At 37.2% G+C, this 17,187-nt stretch overlaps 1 protein-coding gene across 5 annotated transcripts in view; it reads left to right on the top strand.

Annotated features, from left to right (window-relative positions):
• Positions 1-17,187, top strand: part of ANKRD12 (ankyrin repeat domain 12) — a 154,540-nt gene that overhangs the window by 123,442 nt on the left and 13,911 nt on the right. For all 5 annotated transcript variants that reach the window (XM_012446798.2, XM_012446797.2, XM_012446804.2 and 2 more), the window contains 2 exons: positions 4,273-8,978; positions 16,650-16,748. In XM_012446798.2, the coding sequence (XP_012302221.2) occupies positions 4,273-8,978; positions 16,650-16,748 (4,805 nt within the window). The remainder of the gene's footprint in view (positions 1-4,272; positions 8,979-16,649; positions 16,749-17,187) is intronic.

Raw genomic sequence — 17,187 nt, forward strand, 5'->3', positions numbered from 1 at the left:
AGACCCTGAGCTGAGATAGTAATAGTGGGAATAGAGAGAAAATAGACTTAAGAGAGAGTCCAGGCTGGGCACAGTGGCTCACACCTGTAATCCCAGCACTTTGGGAGGCCAAGGTGGGAGGATTGCTTGAGGCCAGGAGTTCAAGACCAGCCTGGGCAACATAGTGAGTCCCCATCTCTACAAAAAAACTAGTCAGGTATGGTGGTAGGCACCTGTAGTTCTAGCTACTGGGGAGGCTGAGGTGGGAAGATAATTTGAGTCCAGGTGGGAGGCTGCAGTGAGCTATGATTGCACCACTGCATTCCAGCCTGGGCAACAGAGCAAGACCCTGCCTCTCAAAAAAAAAAAAAAAAAACAAAAGCAAGAGAGTCCAGAAATCAAAACTCTGAACAGTTGAATTTGGAAGTTGAGGAATTGAGAGAATTTGAAATGACTCTGAGAGTTTTAAATTTGAATAGCTTGATTGGTTGGTCTGCCACAGAGGTGAGGAGTACTGGCTTTAGGCAGTAAGAGTAAGCAGTTGTGGAAGGAAAAGTAATGAATTGAATGTTTTCAGTTTTGTTTTTGAGGTAGTTGAAAGGAGTCCAGGAATATCCAGGTTAGTCAGTTGAATTTCAGAGGAAAGATTGGAAGTAAAGACTGGGACTTGACTATAAGTTTTTTTTAAGTTTAAAGTTACGGTATATTTAGTTTTGAATCATCACCTACTCCTGAAATATATGTGACAGTAATAATTATATTTTATAAAAATGCATAATTATTAATACAATTCAAATGTTTTTAAACCATCTCTTTCTCATTAGGCATGTGAAATGTCATTACTTTGTCAAATGTCAACATGAGAATAGATACCATGTGTCATCACCCCTCTGCCTATTATTTTTTTAGGAGATTTTGAGGGAGAGATTTATAGTATATACTGTTATCGCCCTGCATTGGCCACATCTGCTTCATTTGGTTGCTGTTACATTAGTATACCTACAAGAAAAGATAGAAATTGATGGGTCAGGTGAACAGTTAAGCCTAAGGATAATAGAAAATTCAAATAACATTTTCTCCATTCTTTAAATGTTACAGTCTTAGTTGGAAATATCTGAAGTAGCCTTGAGACGTACAAGAACTTTCTAATGCATTTAGATGCATTTAAATAACAAAATGGAACTTACTTTTTTTTATGGAGAAGAAAAATGCCAGCCAGGCACGGTGGCTCATGCCTGTAATCCCAGCATTTTGGGAGGCCGAGGCAGGTGGATCACCTGAGGTCGGGAGTTGGAGACCAGCCTGACCAACATGGAGAAACCCCGTCTCTACTAAAAATATAAAAATTAGCTGGGCATGGTGGCAGGCGCTTGTAATCCCAGCTGAGACTAAAGGGAGAATTGCTTGAACCCAGGAGGCAGATGTTGCAGTGAGCCAAGATTGCACTACTGCACTCCATCTCAAAAGAAAAAAATGCCTTAATACAGATTGTAATAAAATGTTTTAACAGTTGCTTAACCTGTTTCTCATTTTCATTCCTAGTTTCCCAAATAAAATTGTTGAGAATAAATTGAGATGATCAACATTAGAAATTTTTAAAGAGCCTTTTTTGGTCAGAAATAATTGTATAAAATGTTTTATTAGTCTGGGCATAGTGGCTTATGCCTGTAATCCCAGCACTTTGGGAGGCTGAGGCAGGTGGATCACGAGGTCAAGAGATTAAGACCATAATGGCCAACATGGTGAAACCCATCTCTACTAAAAATACAAAAATTGTTCGGGGGTAGTGGCACATGCCTATAGTCCCAGCTCTTCGGGAAGCTGAGGCGGAATCGCTTGAACCTGGGAGGTAGAGGCTGCAGTAAGCTGAGATTACACCACTGCACTCTAGCCTGGTGACAAAGCGAGACTGTCTCAAAAAAAAGTTTTATTAAATACAAGCTTAAGTTTAGTTATATAGATGGCAGAGACTTTAAAATATGGAAAATAACTAGTATAATAATAAACATGGCCATTTTTTACTTAAGGGAACTTAAGGATTTGCAGATTTCAGATGATTTTTCTCACCACAGCAGTCATCTACTAAGAAAGGCAGAACAAACATTTTTTGAAGAGTTACTGCCCCACTAGAGTCCAGGACCAGGTTGATCTATGTTCTTGAGTGATTAAAATAAATTTAAAAATTGGGGACTGCTCAGGCAAAGAAAGGGAAGTGGTATGCAAGTGAAATGGCATCATGGAGGTGTAGTGGTCTTTGCTGAGGCCCACAGGCTGGCCAGCCTCTGGTTGAGCAGCACAGGATCTTTGCAGATGGCGTTGAGAAACCAGTGTGCAGAGAGATGAGCCTGATGGGCGTGTGTGACTCCAGATCCAGAGCCAGGTGAGAGTCATTCACCTGTAGAAATTTCCAGGCTTTCATCATGGACATTAGTGTCAGGGTAACTTATTTACTTCAGAATTTACATTCTTTTCTTTGTAAAACATAGAAATCTTTTAAAAAAAGATATATCTGAATTGGAATGCATTGCTTCAAATTGATGAATCAGAAACACAAATGACAAACCAGTTTAGCTCTCAGTTTATATTTAACTCCCTTAATAGAATTTACGGGGCTGGGTGCTGGGCACAGTACTTCATGCCTGTATTCCCAGTACTTTGGAAGGCCAAGGCAGGTGGATCACTTGAGCTCAGGTGTTCAAGACCAGCCTAGGCAATTTGGTGAAATCCCATTTCTACTAAAAATACAAAAAATATTCTGAAATACATAAAACAGTTTGTGATGTCTACATAATTAAACCCTTTAAGTTAGTGTTTTTAAGTCAGTTTTCGATTAAAGAATCTTATTCAAGTTAAATATTATCTCTCCAAAAAAAGTACGTGTGTACAGAATGTACAGAACCTTTTTTTATTTTTTTAAATATGTATATATATTTTTTATTGTACTTTAGGTTCTGAGGTACACATGCAGATCATGCAGGATTGTTGCATAGGTACATACATGGCAATGTGGTTTGCTGCCTCCATCCCCCCATCACCTTTACAGAACATTTTACCAGCTAATGTTTCCCCTTAAGACCCCTGGGTTATTATATATATAAATGTATATATATATATAAATATATATATTTTTGGTAACTGCAATTATTTTTAAGTTTTTAACAATTATGGATACATAATAGTTGTACATAATTTGTGGGGTACATGTGATACTTTGCTGTAAGTATACAGTGTGAAAAGATCAAACCAGGGTAATTGGTTTACCTCCAGCATTTATCATTTATTTGTGTTAGGGACATTCTAATTCCTCTCTTTTTTACTTACGGGGAAATAGGAAATAAATAATTAACTATAGTTGCCCTATTGTGCTACTGAACACTACATCTTATTTATCCTATCTAATTGTATTTGTGTACCCATTAACTCTCTCTTATCTTCCCCTTTCCACAATCCTTCCCAGTCTTTGATAGCTATCACTCTTCTGCTTCCATGAGTTTAATTTTAGCTTCCCCATGCAGGTGAGAACATGCTGTATTTGTCTTAGTGTTCCTGGCTTTTTTCATTTAAAGTACTGTTCTCCACCTCCATCCATGTTGTGGCAAATGATAGAATTCCATTCTTTTCTATGGCTGAATAATATTCTGTGTATATGAACCAGATTTTCTTTATCTTTTTATCTATTGATAGACACTTAGGTTGATTCCACATCTTGGCTATTGTGAATAGTGCTGCAATAAACATGGGAGTGCAAGTTCTCTCTTCAATATACTAATTTCCTCTCATCCCATTTGAAATGACTTTTATCCAAAAGATAGGCAATAATGAATGCTGGCATAAATGTGGAGAAAGAGGAACCCTTGTACACCGTTGGTGGGATTGTAAACAAACAGTTTGGAGTTTCCTCAAAAAACTACAAATAGAGCTACCATATGATTCAGCAACCCCACTGCTGGGTGTACACCCAAAAGAAAGGAAATCAGTATATCAAAGAGATACGTGCTCCTGTATTGATTGCAGAACTATATTTTTATACTACATATTGTGATTTTAACATACTCTGTGCTTTTAGAAGTGTCAAAAGGAGCCTCACCGTAGAGCATATTTTATAGAAAAGCTGTTTTACAACACTAGCAGTTTTTACACATTGCTGTTGCATTATTTCCATATAAATATGTAGTGATTATGAATTGTTTGAAATGTTTATTGTATAAGCTAGAATTTTCTCTCAGAAAAAAAAAAACTACTTTTCTGACAGTTGTGTTTTGACCAACACCACATTTTCTTTTTTTATTCTAGATTCTGAAGAGGCTCAATCTGTAAATCCTTCTAGTGTTGATGAAAATATTGACTCTGAAACAGAGAAAGACTCTCTCATCTGTGAAAGTAAACAAATCCTTCCCAGTAAAACACCTCTTCCATCTGCCCTTGATGAGTATGAGTTCAAAGATGACGATGATGAAGAAATTAATAAGATGATTGATGATAGGCATATTCTTAGGAAAGAACAACGAAAAGAAAATGAACCCGAAGCAGAAAAAACTAGTTTATTTGCAAAACAGGAGAAAGCCTTCTATCCTAAATCATTTAAAAATAAAAAACAAAAGCCATCTAGGGTTTTATATTCAAGTACTGAAAGTTCTGATGAAGAAGCTCTTCAGAATAAAAAGATTTCTACTACAGTTTCTGTCATCCCTGAAACATCAAATTCTGATACACAAACCAAAAAGGAATATGTAGTTACAGGTGAACACAAACAGAAAGGCAAAGTTAAAAGAAAATTGAAGAACCAGAATAAAAATAAAGAGAACCAAGAGCTAAAGCAAGAAAAGGAAGGAAAAGAAAATACCAGAATAACAAACTTGACAGTAAATACTGGACTAGATTGCTCAGAAAAGACCAGAGAGGAGGGGAACTTTAGGAAATCTTTTAGCCCAAAAGATGATACTTCATTACATTTATTTCATATTTCCACTGGTAAATCTCCCAAACATTGTTGTGGATTAAGTGAAAAACAGTCAACACCACTAAAACAAGAATATACTAAAACATGTTTATCACCAGGAAGTTCTGAAATGTCGTTACAGCCTGATCTTGTTTGGTATGATAATACAGAATCTGAATTCTTGCCAGAAAGTTCAAGTGTAAAATCTTGTAAGCATAAGGATAAAAGCAAACATCAGAAAGATTTCCATTTAGAATTTGGTGAAAAATCAAATGCCAAAATAAAGGATGAAGATCATAGTCCAACGTTTGAAAATTCAGATTGCACACCGAAAAAAACGGATAAAGAGGGTAAAACATTAAAAAAACATAAATTGAAACATAAAGAGAGGGAAAAAGAAAAGCATAAAAAAGAAGTAGAAGTTGAAAAGGAAAAATACAAAAATAAGGATAGTGCCAAAGAACTGCAGAGGAGTGTGGAATTTGATAGAGAATTTTGGAAAGAAAATTTTTTTAAAAGTGATGAAACTGAAGATCTGTTTTTAAATATGGAACATGAATCCCTAACATTAGAAAAAAAATCAAAATTGGAAAAAAACATCAAAGATGAGAAAACCAAGGAAAAGCATGTCTCAAAAGAGAGAAACTTTAAAGAGGAACGAGACAAGATTAAAAAGGAAAGTGAGAAATCTTTTAGGGAGGAAAAAATAAAAGATTTAAAAGAAGAGAGAGAGAACATACCCACAGATAAAGACTCAGAATTTATTTCTTTGGGTATGAGTGCCATTGAGGAATCTATCGGGCTTCATTCAGTGGAAAAGGAAATAGACATTGAAAAACAAGAAAAGCATATAAAGGAAAGTAAAGAAAAATCTGAGAAGCGATTTCAAACTAAAGAAAAGGACATTGAGAAGGAAAGAAAAAACTTTGAAAAGAAGATAAAACATGAGCATAAGTCAGAAAAAGACAAGTTAGATCTTAGTGAATGTGTCGATAAAGTAAGAGAAAAGGACAAGCTATATTTGCATCACACAGAAAAATGCCATAAAGAAGGTGAGAAGAGCAAAAATACTGCTGCTGTTAAAAAAACTGATGACAGAGAGAAAAGTAGAGAAAAGATGGATAGGAAACATGACAAAGAAAAGCCTGAAAAAGAGAGGCATCTAGCAGAAAGCAAAGAAAAGCACTTGGAGAAAAAAAATAAACAATCGGATAATAGTGAGTATACTAAATCAGAAAAAGGCAAAAGTAAAGAAAAAGACAGGGAACTAGATAAAAAGGAAAAATCTAGAGATAAAGAAAGTATAAATATAGCTAACTCCAAACATGTACAGGAAGAGAAAAAATCAAGTATAGTAGATGGTAATAAAGCACAACATGAAAAACCCTTATCCCTTAAAGAAAAAACAAAAGATGAACCTTTGAAAACTCCAGATGGAAAAGAAAAAGATAAAAAAGATAAAGATATAGATAGATACAAAGAACGAGACAAACATAAAGATAAAATTCAACTAAATAGCTTGCTCAAACTAAAATCTGAAGCAGATAAGCCTAAACCTAAGTCATCACCAGCATCAAAAGATACCCGGCCTAAAGAAAAGAGGTTAGTGAATGATGATTTAATGCAGACAAGTTTTGAACGAATGCTAAGTCTTAAAGACCTAGAAATAGAACAGTGGCACAAAAAACATAAGGAAAAAATTAAGCAAAAAGAAAAGGAACGGTTGAAAAATCGTAACAGTTTAGAACTTAAAATAAAAGATAAAGAAAAAACAAAGCATACACCAACTGAATCCAAAATTAAAGAACTTACTAGGTCAAAGAGTTCAGAATTGAGTGATGCTTATACCAAGGAGAAACAACTTAAAGATGCTGTGAGTAACAGATCACAATCTGTTGACACCAAAAATGTAATGACTTTAGGGAAGTCATCTTTTGTTTCTGATAATAGCTTAAACAGGTCTCCTAGATCAGAAAATGAAAAGTCAGGTCTCAGCTCCAGATCTGTATCCATGATTTCTGTTGCTAGTTCAGAAGATTCCTGCCATACTACAGTGACAACCCCAAGGCCTCCAGTTGAGTATGACTCTGACTTTATGTTAGAGAGTTCAGAATCCCAAATGTCCTTTTCCCAGTCACCTTTTTTGTCAATTGCCAAATCGCCTGCCCTTCATGAAAGGGAATTGGACAGCCTGGCTGACTTGCCAGAGCGGATTAAGCCACCATATGCAAACAGACTTCCAACATCCCATCTTAGGTCATCTTCTGTAGAAGATGTTAAACTAATTGTAAGTGAGGGGAGACCTACTGTAGAGGTTCGAAGATGTAGCATGCCGTCTGCCATTTGTGAACATACAAAACAATTCCAGACAATATCAGAAGAAAGCAATCAAGGTAGCTTATTAACTGTGCCAAGAGATACTAGTCCTTCTCCCAAACCTGAGGTGTTCTCAAATGTGCCTGAAAGAGACCTTTCAGATGTGTCTAACATCCATTCCAGTCTTGCAGCCTCTCCAACTGGAGCTTCAAGCAGCAAATGTGTTTCGACTGATAGAAATATCATCAAGAATACTGCTGCAGTAGGCACTGTAATGGACAGTCCGGTGCATTTAGAGCCGTCTAGTCAGGTTGGTGTAATCCAAAATAAATCATGGGAGATGCCTGATAGACTAGAGACATTAAGCACCAGAGACTTTATCTGCCCACATTCTAACATACCTGATCAAGATTCCTCTCTTGTGAGTTTTTCTAATTCTGAAAACAAAATATTGAAAGAAAATGCTGATTTTTTATCCCTTCACCAGACTGAACTGCCAGGGAACTCTTGCGCTCAGGATCCAGCATCCTTTATGCCTTCACAGCAACTTTGCTCTTTCCCCAGCCAATCACTTTCAGATGCTGAATCGATTTCTAAACATATGTCTTTGTCATATGTTGCCAATCAAGAACCGGGTATTTTACAACAAAAAAATGCAGTTCAGATTATTAGTTCTGTTTTAGATACTGATAATGAATCTACAAAAGATACAGAAAATACTTTCGTCCTAGGAGATGTTCAAAAAACAGATGCCTTTGTCCCAGTATACTCTGACAGCACTATTCGGGAAGCATCACCAAACTTTGAGAAGGCTTATACTTTGCCTGTGTTACCATCAGAAAAGGACTTTAACGGAAGTGATGCCTCTACCCAGCTAAATACACATTATGCATTTAGCAAACTAACTTATAAGTCTTCCAGTGGCCATGAAGTTGAGAACAGCACAGTTGATATTCAGGTTATTTCACATGAAAAGGAAAACAAAGTAGAGAGTTTGGTTTTAACTCATTTGAATAGGTGTGATTCTGATTTATGTGAAATGAATGCAGGGATGCCAAAAGGAAACCTAAATGAACAAGATAATCCAAAACATTGTCCTGAAAGTGAAAAGTGTTTGCTTTCCATAGAAGATGAAGAATCTCAACAAAGCATTTTATCAAGTCTGGAAAACCATTCACAACAGTCAGCTCAACCAGAAATGCATAAATATGGTCAGTTAGTTAAAGTAGAATTAGAAGAAAATTCTGAAGATGATAAAACTGAAAACCAAATCCCTCAAAGAATGACTAGAAACAAAGCAAATACAATAGCAAATCAAAACAAACCGATTCTTGCTAGCTGTACACTATTATCAGAAAAAGACAGTGAATCCTCATCTCCTAGAGGAAGAATAAGATTAACAGAAGATGATGATCCTCAAATTCACCATCCACGGAAAAGGAAAGTGTCACGTGTACCTCAGCCTGTGCAAGTGAGTCCCTCTTTACTACAGGCAAAAGAGAAAACTCAGCAATCTCTGGCAGCCATTGTAGATTCTCTGAAACTAGATGAGATTCAGCCATACAGTTCAGAGAGAGCAAATCCGTATTTTGAATACTTGCACATAAGGAAAAAAATTGAAGAAAAACGCAAATTATTGTGTAGTGTGATTCCTCAAGCACCTCAGTATTATGATGAATATGTAACATTTAATGGATCATATCTCCTGGATGGAAACCCCTTAAGCAAGATTTGTATTCCCACAGTAAGTAATGTCATCACTTACTATACACCTGCAACGCTGTCCAATAGAAGTATAATGCTAGCCACATACATAATTTGAAGTTTTCTAGTAGCCACGCTTTTCAAAGTAGAAGCAGGTAAAATTTGTTTTAATAAATGCTTAACCTAATATATCCAAAATACTATTTCAACATGTAATCAATTTAGAACAAGTATTAATGAGATATTTTAGGTTTTTTAGACTAAGTGTGAAATCTGGTATGCTTACAGCACATCTCAATTCAGACAAGCCACATTTTAGTGAGTACTAAGTAACCCTTTGTGGCTGGTGGCTACTTACTGGACAGCACAAGTCTACAGTATTTTCTTTTTCTTTCCTGCTTTTCTTTTTGCTTCAAAGAAGGCATGTTTTTATTTCTTGGAAGGTTAATGCCTCCACATATGCTTTTAAGCCCATTCTTTCCAGTCTTCTCTGGAACCGTCCTCTATTCAAACACTGTTCTTGCTAGTATTTTTTATTTTTTTCATTTTTCCCTCTCCATTGACCTTTACGCACTCTGAATGTAGTTGGGTCACCTCTATCCTGGTGAGAAAAAAGTTCTCCCGTGACTGTGTGAGTTTATCAAGCTTACTCTGTCCAAGTGTAATCTCTGCATGATTTCTCTGTCTCATTTCCTATTAATTCCTTCACCATTTTGCACTGGAAGAGGTCACCATTGAGTCCATAATTGCCAGATTCATTGGACTCATTTTTCTCTTTGATATGTCAAATTTGGCACTGTGATCACTTCATAAAATTCTTCCCTCCCTATTCTTGCATGTTGGTGCTCTCTTCTGGTTCCTTTGCCTCACTGACTAATCTTTATTTAATTTTATTTTTCTTTTTTTCTTTTCTTTTTTTTTTTTTGGAGAGACAAAGTCACACTATATTGCATAGGCTGGTCTTGAAGTCCTGGCCCCAAGCGATCCTTCTGCCTCAGCCTCCCAAAGTGTTGGGATTACAGGCATGAGCTACCACACTCAGCCCTTTTTCTGTATTTTTTAGTGACTCATTTTCTCTACACCCACCCTTTATTTTTATTTTGCTATTTTCTTTTTTATAGCTCACTATAACTTCAAACTCCTGGGCTCAAGCAATCCTCTCATCTCAGTCTCCTGAGTGGCTGGGACTACAGGCACACACCACCATACCCTGCTAGTGCTTTGTTTTTTGTTTGTTTGTAGAGATAAGGTCTCACTCTGTTGACCAGGCTGGTCTCAAACTCCTGGGCTCAAATGATCCTCCCACCCTGGCCTCCCAAAGCTGTGGGATTCCAGGCATGAGCCACCACACCTGGCCTACTCACCCTTTTAATATGATGTTCACTTTTTGCTTATGTCTTTTTTAAATGTGGAAATTATCTATATATCTGTGGTTTCAGTAGTCTTCCAAGTGTCAAGTAGTTCCCTAAAATTCTTACCTGGTTGTATCATTTCTGACCTCCAAAACCAAATATCGGTGCTTTCCGGGCATCACTACCTAAATTAAATACCCTTCTGACACCTTGTTATAGATCGGGTTCCCCAGGAAACAGATGCTGAGATTGTGTGCAAGAGGCTTATTGGTGGGTTTCATCAAGAATATAGTATAGTTAATCATGTACATGTCTGCCTCTGCCTGTGACCTGTAATACACGTATAGATTGAGTCCCAAATTTATCTTTAGCCCTGAATACACTACTGACCTGACCTCCATAACCACGTTCCTAGCTGCTTCTGGACACCTTAATGTCCAACAAGATCCTTAAAATCATGTCTAAAGCTAAGTGATTATCTTACCTCAAAAGTGTTTTTTGCCTTTTTTACTTTGATTACTGTCATTGTCTGCTATCTAATTTTCCCAACTGGGAACCCAAGATTCAACCTTGATCTCTTCTCTGCCTCACTTAAAACCAGTCACTAAGTCATGTTCATTCATCTTACTTCCTTTCCCCTCCATGCAAGGACTTTGTTAGTTCCTTAGACTATCATTCAGATATGTAAATATTGCATATTCAAATACTCATCTTAATGTACGTGCAAGTCATAACTAGATGCTAAGCATTGTGCTAGTAACTAGATATCAGAGATGAACAAAATAGACATTCTGAATTGCTGCCATAAGTTTCTAGTCCTCATCTGATCTCTCCCCTCAATCTTGCCTTCTTTCTGTCTGGGTTCATTATAAAGCACAGATCTGATTTTGTGACCACTGGGCTAAACATCTTCAGGGACTCCCAGTTTTCTTTAGGCTAACCTTCCTATTCCTTGTATACAAGATCCTTCTCATACTGTTCTAAGCTTGGCTCCAGTTACTCCTCTAATGTGTACTTATTGGCTATACTTGGAGTTCTCTGACTATTCTGTGCTGTTTGACAGACATTCCTTCTTTCAAAGCCCAGTTCAAAAAAGATCAAAAAGTTAGAAGAAGGATGGTTTTTAGTCCCATATCCACAGAACACCTGATGCTAGTGCCTTTTGAATCTTAAAAAGATTGAGATTTAGATGGTAGTAGTAGTAAATTAAAAATAAGGGATTGCAGGATGGGCGTCGTGCTCATTCCTGTAATCCCAGCACATTAGGAGGCCGAGGCAGGTGGATCATCTGAGGTCGGGAGTTCGAGACCAGCCTGGCCAATGTGGAGAAACCTGTCTCTACTAAAAATACAAAATTAGCAGAGTGTGGTAGTGCATTACCTGTAATCCCAGCTACTCAGGAGGCTGAGGTGGTAGAATCTCTTGAACCTGGGCAACAAGAGCAAAACTCCATCTCAAAAAAAAAGGTCGGGGGTTGTAAATAAATTTGTTACTGATTCTTTCAGCAAAATAATCTGTTAATGAGTAAAAAAATATAAAGCTAGTAACTTTCTTATTTCATTCCCCGACTTTATTTTCCCTTAAAGAGTAAGAAATTTTACCTGAAATAATATGTAGTGACATAGGCTTGAAATAGAGGTATAACTATAAAGAACAAATTTAAGTTAGAACTTTGTACAAACTATTTCAGTAAAAATCATTTTAGATGAACCATACTAGGTTGGTGCCTTAGTCTATTGACTACATCTATATACATTTATTGTGTGTGTATATATACACACACACATGTAATCTGTGTATGTATTATACATAAATGTGTATATTTTGTATGTCACCTTTTCTTACTCTTGCAAAGGTGATGTAATTCAAGTTTGACTTCCTTGAAACAATTCTCAGAATATGTCTGGTTATATTAGAAGTTTAGTGTGGCCAGGCACAGTGGCTCATGCCTGTAATCCCAGCACTTTAGGAGGCCGAGGTGGGTGGATCATCAAAGGTCAAGAGTTTGAGACCATCCTGACCAACAAGGTGAAACCCCATCTCTACTAAAAATACAAAAATTAGGTGTGGTGGCGGGCATCTGTAATCCCAGCTACTCGGGAGGCTGAGACAGGAGAATCACTTGAACCCAGGAGGCAGAGGTTGCAGTGAGCTGAGATCGCACCATTGCACTCCAGCCTGGGTGACAGAGCAAGACTCTGTCTCAAAAAAAAAAAAGAAAGAAATCGTATCAAATACTGTTCTAAAAGGGACTATAAACAGAGGTGAGAAGTATTCCTGAATGTATTGGGAAGTTATTTTTATTTTTTAATGAGAATTACTGAAGTAGTGAAACACAGCACAATATAATAGAAAGCACTGTAGGTTTCCAATTAGCATATATGACTGCAAGTCTGGATTTTGCTACCGACCCACTGTGTGATACTGAATTATTTATTTCCCATCTCTGATCCTTAGTTTTCACATCTGTAAAACAAAAATAAATGTCTACCCTACCTCAAAGTAGGTTGAAATAGAATATGCCAAAGCCCATTAAAACTTTAAAACACTATATAGATTTAAGGTGGTTACCAATATTTTATACAGCTGCAAATCACTTTAAGGTTCATACTTAACTCAAGCTAATATGTGAACTCCAGAGTTTGTACATAAAATACTGTGTGTGTAAGTTTACTGGACCTAAACTCATTTGTTCAAAATTCAGTTTGAAAAATAATAAAGACCAGCATAACAAAAATCTTGTGGGCACGACATTCTTTTTCTTACTTTCCAATATGGCTTTATCCATTTGTTCCCTACCAGCCAACTAATTGCCATTTTATGAAAGTAATCTTTCCTCACATTTATGTTATCCAGTTATAGAACCCATTAGAAATTGTAAAATGGGGGCCAGGCCTGATGACTTAATAACTGTAATCCCAGCACTTTAGGAGGCCAAGGTGGAAAGACCACTTGAGGCCGGGGTTCAAGACCAACAAGATGTCTACAAAAAAAAAAATGTGGTAAAACATTCCCAGAGTCAGTTGGTTTATCCTTCTAGTACTTTAATCATAATTTAACCATGGTGCTGCCATTTTTCCAGAGGAAATCAAGGGGAGTAAAGCTGCAGGTCACATCCCAAAAATCAAATGAACAGGGAGGAAACAAGATTTGTTACAACCAAGTATCTGCTGTGGCCACTGATTACACACTACAGAAATCTTGGAAGGCTCCCAAGAGTGGGTGATAAAAAAAGTGTATCCATGGGAAGCTATCAAGGGAGTGAGTATTGTCAAGACTCCTGGGACCCAGATACTGAAAGACAAAATCTCCAAGCATTATTTACTTAAAGATGGAGAGGAAAACACCAGAGGGAAAGTTGCCTGAGAAAGCCTCCATATCTCTTTGGTGATTTTCTCTCTCTCCTATATGTGATATATACTAATGATTCCCACATTTAAATATCCTGAGCAGATCTCTCTCCTTGGTTTCTTTTATGTAACTGCATAGCTCCACCTGAATGTTCATAAGCTTCAGAAACTCAAGTCAGCACTGAGCTGAAGTTACCCAGTAACCTGCTTCTCTTTCTCCTCTCCTGTCCCCTCCTGTGGTGTCTCTTACCACCCTTCAGTTCTCACTCTAAGCCTCAGTCCTCCGCAGGTGTGTCCTCTTGTTTACGTTTATTGAGCCAGTCACCAGTATTTTTCAAACCCATTTCCTTCACTCCTTCCTCCATCTCACACTAACACAACAGTAATCTGCTTCCTCAATTCCTAGCCTACAATCTTGTCCCCATAGTATCCGTTCACACATGGCAGCAAGCTGTCAGACCTTTCATGGTTCTCCATTACTTAACCCTAATGTGTCCTATGTAATACCTCTTCCACAGCATGTTATTTAAATACCTCCTGTGTGAGGTGGGGAGGCTTTCATGGTCAAGTAAGATTGGGAAACACTATTAATCTAAAAATAAATAGGTTCACTGCAGGACTTATCAGAAGCTTTGATGTATTGAGAGTTTTCTAAGTGGGTGCGTTTATACAAGTATACAATGTTTTCCAAATTTGTTATTGGAACCATTTCTGTAAATCTTTACAGAATTGTAAGATTGTAAAGAATTGTAAGAGAAATTGTGGGCCCAATCTTCTGTGGAACATACTTTAAGAAAAGCACGTTTACAGAGTAGACTGCAGCCTGCATTACTTTGACCCTGCTCATGTCTTCTGTGGTCTTAAGTTTTTAGAACATCAAATTTGACAAAATGGTGTGAAATAAGGATGACAGAGTAATGGCAAAACCGCAGTTACTTTTGCACCAACCTATAGTCTGCAGATATTCTTTGTTTTTGCATGCTATCCTGTCTAGGGAATTATCTCCCTCCTTTGCCTTTCTTCCCACATGACTTATTTCACTAACTCTTTAACTCTGGCTCCTCTTCCTTTAAGATGCAGGTCAGGTATTTACCCTCTTGAGGAAGTTTCTCTGGCACATCAGTGTCAGATAGTAGATATTCTTTCTCTATATTCCTTGAAATAACTAGAAGCCGCTATGATTTTCCAAAACTAAAACCACCAATCTACCTACAACTCATGCTAAATTTAAAGCAGTTCACAGGACACAGAAATCAAACAAATGAATTACTGCAATTACAGGCCTGAGAAATGATAAGCCCCAATAAGTTATTTGTCCTGTAGAATTTTCAACATTGTGATTCAACTGATTGAGTCCTTGTGGTGGTAGTTAACATGTTTTCAGTCTCTCATAATACCTGTACTCGATAATACAAAGATTATCGAGTCTTTGTAGAGCCAGGTGTGATTTTGGCAAGAGCTTTTCATATATGGTGTTACATGATTGCTGTGGCACTACATCAAGAAGTGGAAAATACCTGATTGACCCACTTTCATATGGAATTGACTGTTAAACCAGAAGAGTTACAACTTGCCAAAACATACTAAGATATCTTACTTTGCGGGGGGAAATACAAATTCTCCAAGGGGTAGAAAAAGTATTTAGGTGTCACAGATGGTTATTGCCATCTCTTGGATGTCTTTTTTTTTTTTTTTAATTTTTGTTTTTAACTTAAGAGACTGCCTCACTGTGTTGCCCAGGCTGGAGTGCAGTGGTTCAGTCATAATCTGCAGCCTCAAACTCCTGGACTCAAGCAATCCTATCTCAGCCTCCTGAGTAACTGAGGCTACAGGTGGACACCATCACATCCAGATCATTTTTAAATTTTTTGTAGAGATTGGGTCTCAATCTGTTGCCCAGGCTAGTCTTAAACTCCTGGTCTCAAGCAATCCTGCTTTGGCCTCCCAAAGTGCTGGGATTACAGGCGAGAGCCACCATGCCTGGCCAAGATGTCTCTTTTTTTTTTTTTTTTTTTTTTTTTGAGATGGAGTCTCACTCTGTCACCCAGGCTGGAGTGCATTGGCCCCATCTCAGCTCACTGCAACTTCTGCCTCCTGGGTTCAAGCAATTATACTGAGTCAGCCTCCTGAATAGCTGGGACTGACTACAAGCACCAGCCACCATTCCTGGCTAATTTTTATATTTTTAGTAGAGGCAGGGTTTTACCATATTGGCCAGGATGGTCTGGAACTCCTGACCTTGTGATCTGCCCACCCTGACCTCCCAGAGTGCTGGGATTACAGGCGTGAGCCACTGCACCCAGCCAGTGTTTCTTATTTTAACAGTGGAGTTACATGCATAGATTGAATCAGCTTCCTTAACCTCCAGCATCTACCAGAAAGCACAGTCCACTATAGTATCAAATTAGAGATGAACCAGAAGCTTTTTGGAGTGTGGATAGACAACGTCAGGTGGGATATCACATGTAATAAAGAAGTTTGAAAAACAAATTTATTAGACCATCTACTTTTATAAAAGAAATGTAACACCCAGGACTTTAGTGTTTGATATTTATTGCATCTGCAGACAGACCTCACTATACAGGTACAGTTGAACTGCTTTAATCTTTAGGAATGTTTCCTCCATGTTTATACCAGCTTTTCTGGTTTAGTGGCTCCTCCCTCCTCCCCTCCTTGTCTATGAGCTGTCACTTACTGATGATCTAAAGCATGTCTCCCTAGAATATCTTCCATAGTCCTAATTTGCCTGAAATTTGTTGTGGCCTCAGAATCAAAACATCTTAACTGTGTTCAGTGTTTCAAACAAGAGTAACCAGTTGTATATTTGGTGCTGTATTATTTAATTCACAAGACATCAGAATTTGATTTTTTATGCACTAAAAGGGTTTAATTTTTTTTTTCTTTTTACATCTGAACTGGTTACCATAGTTCTAGGAGGGGGTTTCATTTTAAAAGAATAACCCATTCTTGCAAATAAAACTATTTTAAACTATATATTTTTTTAATTAGATTACACCACCACCTTCACTGTCAGATCCACTTAAAGAACTTTTTCGGCAACAGGAAGTTGTAAGGATGAAACTACGTTTGCAACACAGTATTGAAAGGGTAAGAGATGTTTAAATTTACACTTATGCTAAATATAACTGGGTTTAGCAATAAATTAAAATGGTCTGTAATTCTTTATTAGTGGATTTAAAAAATCTAGAACCATTTTGGGAAGTGATTTGATTTTATCTTGGGCTTAATTAAATGGAAAAATTTTAAGCCTATTTTAGGATAGCTGCTCCCATATTATAATTCATGTTGAGTATATTTTTAATATATAAGTGTCTAATAACTTATTATTTGTTGAATTTGTAGAGCTATAGCAGTAAATACCTAGTGGAACATTAGGATTTTCAAGTTTTGGAATCATTGCTTGGTACCAGCTATTTTAGGGCTAAAGGGCAAAATACTTAAAAAGGATATGCTTATTTGTCTGCATAGGTCTGCCTTAGTATCTGTCTTCCATTAGTTATTCTTGGCATGAAATTACAGGAAGAAA

The sequence above is a fragment of the Aotus nancymaae genome, unplaced genomic scaffold (genome assembly GCF_030222135.1).
Source record: "Aotus nancymaae isolate 86718 unplaced genomic scaffold, 86718_ANA_hifiasm-v0.15.2.pri h1tg000020l, whole genome shotgun sequence".
In the NCBI taxonomy this organism is placed as follows: Eukaryota; Metazoa; Chordata; class Mammalia; order Primates; family Aotidae; genus Aotus; species Aotus nancymaae.